Source organism: Dysidea avara, chromosome 9, assembly GCF_963678975.1.
Source record: "Dysidea avara chromosome 9, odDysAvar1.4, whole genome shotgun sequence".
In the NCBI taxonomy this organism is placed as follows: domain Eukaryota; kingdom Metazoa; phylum Porifera; class Demospongiae; order Dictyoceratida; family Dysideidae; genus Dysidea; species Dysidea avara.
In genome coordinates, this window is record NC_089280.1 from 23,271,796 (window position 1) to 23,278,866 (window position 7,071).

The window sequence follows — 7,071 nt, forward strand, 5'->3', positions numbered from 1 at the left end:
CATCAAGGCAGCACAGAGCTACGGAGGTGCGAAAATTGCGTTTTCAGTCTTCCTGTCAATATACGCCTTTTCTTTCTTCTGCTTTTTGTCATTTATAAATTAAATTAGGTTTAACTTCAAACTAGAGATCGGGGAGGATGGGAGTGCCATTAGGGTCGGAATAAAAAAAAATATACAAACGGGTGTTGCGCGCCGGCTTTTTGGGCCGCACGACACACTATCGTGTGTCTTGATATGCTGAGAAGCCACACTAGTATAAACAGCGAAAACATTAGTCTACCATGATGCTGTAGTGTAGATGTCTCTAGAACATTTGCGGGTGTGTAATGTCGACGTGTGATGTAGTTACGTATGGTGAAAACTCTCAGTGCCCTCCTTATAACAATGGAAATAAATAAGCCTCTGTGTTGACAGTGTATTTTACTTGTACAGGGGCAACAACTGTTGGACACTCCTCACGTGAACACACGCACAAAAAATTAATAAACAAAACAAAGTTTCTACAGCAAAATTCGTCCGCCCACGAAATATTGATTGGAGGAAGTCTTGGAATAAAAAGGCTTAAGTTTAGAACAGACTGTAATAAATAGCACATAATAAATAGCACACGAATAGTAACGCTATTATCATATCCTGTGCAAGACATTAAAAACATAGTATTACCTTCATGACATAAAATCACTAAAAATGAAGTTTAGTTATTGTGATTTTCAAAAAAATGAGATGCCGATCAGATGATTTACTGGAACTTGAAAATTGACATAGTTATAATGGATTAGATCAAACATTTAATAAGAGCAGTAGCCATGCACATTCCACTGGATTAGAGTAATTATCGTGATAACTTTGTTGTATTAATATATGTGACTGGGCCTGCGAAAACAGGGCATGTGGGCACAAACTATACCACATCGCTCTACAGTTCATATCTCAGTGCTGGAACAGAATATTTGTATTTTGTTACTTGCGTCATAAAGCCAATTACATTCTTACTAGATGCTCAAAATTGCATTGCCATAGCATACTGGTACAAAACGTTATGAGTGATGAAAGTTTGCAAAAGTAGGAAAAATCATGTGCCCACATGCCCTATTTTTGTAGGCCCGGTCACATATTAAGATCTTTTCACAAAATTCAAATAGTTGAAAAGTTGTCCTGCACTGGGTCCTGATTTTAAAGTTTTTGAGGCAGAATTTTAGTACACTGTTAAAACAGGGGAGTAACAGTAACTATGGGAGTAAAATATTTTACTCTAAAAGGGGAGTTCGGATTACTAGGAGAGTAACAGTATAACCCACTAAGGGTAAAGAGAACTCCAAGTAAGTGAAAGCACCAAACTGAAGAGTTCCAATTACCAGCTAGTTATAGTAACTAAGGTGAACTCAGTGAGCCAGTAGCTATATAACTAGCTACTGAGGCCACATAGCTGAACTGAATGATGAGCCACTTATAGCTGTCTCACTATGATCTTTTCTCCATTAACTACCCAGTTCAATTCTAGCCACTCAATGTAAAAAGGAAAGTAATTATTTAGGTTTCCTTTTCAATGGCAGCCATTTAGCTACTCAAGTTTTATTTTACAGACTAACCAAGACATAGTGGACAGTACGAAAGCAGGAGGACGAATTGTTACTCAAGAGTCAAGAATATTTTGAAATACGTATGTATAATTATTAAATACCATTTCTATTACAAGTGCATTATTTAGAGTGAAGAGTATTACCATAGAAACGGCTTCTTTAACAACAGAACCGTGTTGAGTAGTTGAAAGCGGTTTGTTTCTCTGAGGAATTGTAGTGCTTAAAAGGTGATACTAAAGTGTTTACTTGGTCGTGAATAATTACTGGACGTTCACTATCTCGTTCATTCTTTCTTCAGGCACGTTTGAGCTCATATTTGAGTCGTCTTGTGTGACACGCCGGGTTTATTAAACTGGCTGCAACGGAAGTCACCACTGCTCGTGAGGGTTTAGGCGCCTTATCGTGACACAGCAGAAATAGTTCAAGGCATAAGGAAAGAGAATAAAATTCGGCGGACTCAGCCGTATCACCGATTAGTACGTACAGTATTCAGCCCACTCACCACTAGCTACTAGTATTCAGTGTGTAAGAAGTTGAAGACTTGAGGGAGGAGAGGAAAGCCACCTAGCTTAAACATGGCGTACATATCATGTCCGTATGCTTTCAGTTAACGTTAGCAGCCGGACACAATGATATTGCTGGTAAGGTCAGTAGCATGTATCATTGTCAGTGTATTTACATAATTACATGCAGATTCACTGGAATTAACTAGTAAGATATATCGTCTGCAGTTAACAAGAATCTTTATGATACAATGTACATTGTGCGTCTTCGACTTCATCAACTTTCCAAGACCTGTAAGGAGATAATGTTTATAGTTACGTAAACACATATTTACCTTTTTAGCACGGATGTCTCAATGTCACTGAGAACATAGAATTTAAACAACATCCAAAATGGCGGATCCAGGATGGGGCATTTGGGGCAAATGCCCCCCTCCCCCCTCTCCCTCAGTAGAAGAGCCATAGCTGCTTCTTTTGATAGAAATACTATATACTTTGTCATAGTTGTCAGAACAAAATCAATTTATATAAAACTGCATATTATCACCATTTATTGCAAAGTCTAAAGTTAAAGCTGTGAAACTGTCACCCAGTACCTTCGTACGTACTAAGTGCCTCTAAAATAATTATCGTATGGCTGGTGTTTAAGACTTACATAGCCTTGTAAACAGCTTTTAAGACTTCACAACCATCTGCAAAGGACAATCAACCTACTAAAGAGTGATCATTGCTGCTTAAAAATACAGCAACTAACAAGAGAATATGCTCTCCCTAACCGGCACCTACACAACTTAGCCTGTTTGTGCCCCTCCCCTCCCCTTGCCAGCTCCTGGATCCGCCCTTGATCCAGTAAGTGTGTTAACATACAGTGACTGTGCATCAATTTGTAAACATATATTACAGGTGCTGCAAGAAATCAGTGAACAAGTAGACAAACAAAATGATGAACTCCAGGTAGCAAAAATGTACTGTTTTGCATGATAGCAACTGTGCTTATTTTAGTTTACACTACCAATGCTGCTGGTCTGGCAGAATTGTTTTTACAACTTTGTTGGCAACTGCGTGTGATGTACCTTCAGCCATACAGGTAACAAGTGTGTGATTGTTGAATATTTCTTTACTATACTGCTATTTACTACAGCTGATAATATGTCATGTGACAGGCAGTAACTCCAGTGAAGTGGCAGTGAAGCGTCGTTTGCTGATGATGAAATGAAGCCTTGCTACTGATCTCTTGAGTGACTTTCGAATATTATAAAGCTGGATATTTTAAACATTTTGTTACAGTTTTGCTGTATGTCTTTAACATCATTTGAGATTTTATATGGAGTCATTTGTAGAATTTCATGGAGTAAAGGAAACACCTTGCATGCTTATGTGAACTCTCCTAGAGTAACTAAAACTCCCTACAATAGATTTTTCAAAGGGTTCCTGTTACTCCTTTGCAGGGTGTTAGTTACTCTCCACAAAAATATAGGGGTGTTAAATCCTCCCTACACTGGGAACTCCCCTAGGGGAGTAACAGTTACTCCTTATTTTTAACAGTGTAGTTTGGAAAATTACATGGAATGTATAAGAGTGGCCCACACAGATAGAATAAACAAAATGTATGTACATTAAACTGTTAATTGGCTTGAAAATTGCTTTCAGGCATATATCTCAACTTTTGATTTAATTTTCTCACTGACAGTAGTCGGCAGAGCCACTCTTCCCTACCATCAACTATGGAATTGGAGTGAGCCCTTGGTGAGCAGGCCCTTGGTTTCTGCTTTAGATAGCTACTATAATTATTGCTAGTACTGCTCCCATGCATAAGTGGGCTCAGCATATACATTCCAAATAGTACATTGTATATCATAATAAAAATGCAGATGCTATGTCTATACTACCTGTTAGCCCTGTTGAGCATGAGGAAGAAGATATTTTTCAGAAAAAGGTACAATGATTTTACTATAGCATGCAGTATGCCAGCATTAAATTATATAGACCAATGCAACATAGCTACTATGTATAATTTGAAGGAAACTCTCCAATAGAGCAGTTATAGAGCAGTCAAAATGATCGATTTTTCATACAGAATGTCAATGAAATTAATCAACAATCACAAAAATGATTATTTAACTGCACTCAGCGTAGTTGTCAAGTATATTTCACAATATATTTTTTGTAAAATTATATATTAGCTACGAGAGGCTTGGTTTTGTGCGAAAAATCGCGTTTCGCATGCCGTAATTGATTAAAGTGTTCGTAATCTAGCCTTCGCTGGAAGCTTTACTTGTGCTGAGTAATCATTTCCATAATTCCACACACTTAAAGGTGCTTATGTGCACGAGACTGCAGTATTTGTTGGATCGGAGAGGAAGTTTTGCTAAATCTGGCTAGGCTAGTCTCAGCTAGATGGTCAACAAACTTCAATCTACACCATATTCTGCACACAGGTACTTGACATGGAGGTGATCACTACAGTAAATGTTGCAGTATTTCCTGCAAGTCTGCTGTACTCCAGATCACGAAACGTCTTTTTTTCGCTGATAGGCGATGTGCGCGACGCCACCACCAAATATTAATTAATTATATTAAACTACCTATACTCCATAGTAAGAGTGGACAACCTCTAAAAGCTTGAGAGAGAGTTTTGGCCCAAAAGAATAACATTGCCAAATACGACGGCGAAAAATCGATCGAATTCAAGACATTTCCCGTTATTTTCACTAGAAGAGATGGATGGAATTTGCTGCCACTCTAGCGTTTTCTTGATTAGACCTACCCCTACACATGACTATAGTTTGTAAGTCGATTTGAAGATATCGAATTTTCGGTTTGTGGACCCTATACATGATTAGCTAACTACTATCTATATTAGGCCGCTCCAAATTAATTCTCTTATTTCCCGTCCACCGCCCGCATCTGGTTACTGTCAGCTCTAAATATTCCATTATTCCGTATTCTTCCATTATTTTCTGGTTATTCTTGCATACTGACAGGCTCATCTTGAAACAGTGTCAGCTCACGTGTCAACGGTGCTCACAAACTTCACTTTTGTGTTATTTTGCAACTAAAAAGGAAGAAACAAGCTCAATCATGCTTTTACACAGCTTTTTATGGCTGTACCAGATAAATAATGGCTTGAAAAGCTGCCAATATTATAATGAAATAATGGAAATGGACCGCCCGCCCGCATGCAAATATGCCCGAGTCCAGGACGGGAAACAGAGAATTTATTTGGAGTGGCCTTATCTGTTTCATTATGCTGCATAAAGACTGTCACAGACTGGACAAAGAAGGAATAGTACTGTGTATTGTACTGCGTTGGGTTTGAGATCTAGTGCTGAGATTGTGGTCTACAGTGCCACTAGTATAAATAGCTACAGCTTGTGAGCACAAATCATCGAAGTATCAAAAATCAGTGGATATGTCTACCAGTGCATGCACCGCCTCACTCTCCAGAGAGGTGAACAACACGCCGATGTATACTTTCAGCAAGTTACTGTTGAAACATTCGCAGATTGTTCAAAGTTAGTATAGCTAGCTTACGTGTTAGCTATTTCTGTGTAGCTACCGCATCATAGTAATCTTTTTTTCAGCTTAACTATGTAGCTAGCTGATAAATTCATCTTTTGTTCCTTTCATAAGTCAACCCAGCTGAAACTTACCTTAAGGATGATATTCTCGAAATGACATATTTCTCGCGGGGGTGACGGATCATTCAGTTTGGCCGATGAATGAGTTATAATTTTACCACCTTGCTGGTAGAAGGAGGGACGAGTATGGGACACAGTACAGCTGCATCAGGAACATCAGGAACCACCACTGCAGCCGTGTCGAGCTATCCCAGCCTGTAAGGCTCGTTGTCTTCGACCTGTGCGTCTACATCTCCTGCATATGCCACTAACTCAACCTCTGGATCATCGCCATCATCATGTTTCTATCGGTGATTGCGAGACGTTCCACACCTTCTTTTAATTTAAAACTTGTCCAAGCTAAAATGAGAAGACAAGGAAGAAGGGTTGACTTCAAACCTGTGGAACAAACATTTATAGGAGTGATGGAGTCCACTGCCAATATTAATTTATCCTGGCTATTGCCAGACAAACGTGGGGTCTATTCTACGGAACGGAATGATAGATTAAACCACGGAACGGAATGCTTTCTCAAATTGAAGCTTGCAGCTTACCATTGCTGTACAAGTCAGCGTTGAAACCGGATCACTACTGACCCGGATGACCAACTGACCCCGGATTTGAATAAAGCCGAGGCGTGCGATAAGAGCTATGCTTCGGGTAGTCTCGAGCGAGCGAGACTACGTTTTGAGCGTTCGATTCGTGTTGAGTAAACGAGTAGTTATGTGATAACTAAGCCGGTAAGTTTATAATTCAGTGGGTTTGGTTCCACGTAGCTACTGTGGAACCAAACCCACTGATAGCATCTAAAAACAGTGTACTGAATTCCTACTTCTACCGTATACCCAGATTTGTAGACACATGATAGCATGAATGAATTATTATTGATTATTATTTGTAGACACATGATAGCATGAATGAATGATAGCACATGAATTATTATTTGTAGACACATGATAGCATCTAAAATCAGTGTACTGAATTCCTACTTCTACTGTATACCCAGATTGTGGAACAGCTTACCATTAATTGACCTATCCCAAACCCTCCTAACTATCAAATTCAAACTCAAGAATTATTTTTGGAATCATTTTGTTAACAATTTTGACAGTAATAACCTATGTACTTTTTATTTCCGTTGCCCCTGTTCCAAATGTTTAAACATTCCAGCTCCTACAAACTATTTTATTCTTTAACTTGTACTCTTTATAGCTACCCCTTGTAATTATTATTTGTAGTTATATAGCTTATTGTAATTTGTAAGTAATTAATTATGGCTACCAGTGCAAGATACTGGTAGACCTTCAGCTCTGTAATTTAATTGTTATAAGCTCTTAAATATTGTTTAATTTTGTTTATTGATCTGTA

The 7,071-nt window shown here is 38.6% G+C and overlaps 1 protein-coding gene across 4 annotated transcripts; it reads left to right on the top strand.

Moving 5' to 3' along the window:
- Nucleotides 1–1,297: 1,297 nt before the first annotated feature.
- Nucleotides 1,298–3,434, top strand: LOC136266745 (uncharacterized). 4 transcript variants are annotated; one of them, XM_066061771.1, is made up of 8 exons: nt 1,363–1,660; nt 1,709–1,807; nt 1,879–2,221; nt 2,274–2,377; nt 2,427–2,474; nt 2,987–3,037; nt 3,086–3,170; nt 3,225–3,434. In XM_066061771.1, exons 3-7 carry the CDS (start codon nt 2,170–2,172, stop codon nt 3,149–3,151), a joined length of 321 nt encoding a protein of 106 aa, XP_065917843.1. In that variant the 5' UTR covers nt 1,363–1,660; nt 1,709–1,807; nt 1,879–2,169; the 3' UTR covers nt 3,152–3,170; nt 3,225–3,434. The 4 variants fall into 4 exon arrangements, with proteins under 4 accessions (XP_065917842.1, XP_065917843.1, XP_065917840.1 ...); XM_066061770.1 differs by adding an exon at nt 1,298–1,319 and having other exon boundaries at nt 1,584–2,221; XM_066061768.1 differs by having other exon boundaries at nt 1,363–1,807.
- Nucleotides 3,435–7,071: the final 3,637 nt, after the last annotated feature.

Excerpts from the sequence above, each read along its gene's own strand:
- LOC136266745 (XM_066061770.1), top strand. The coding sequence starts at position 2,170 with ATGTCCGTATGCTTTCAGTTAACGTTAGCAGCCGGACACAATGATATT. Across the intron at positions 2,222-2,273 it reads CGGACACAATGATATTGCTG|ATTCACTGGAATTAACTAGT; the intron begins GTAAGGTCAGTA and ends AATTACATGCAG. Across the intron at positions 2,475-2,986 it reads TAGAATTTAAACAACATCCA|GTGCTGCAAGAAATCAGTGA; the intron begins AAATGGCGGATC and ends CATATATTACAG.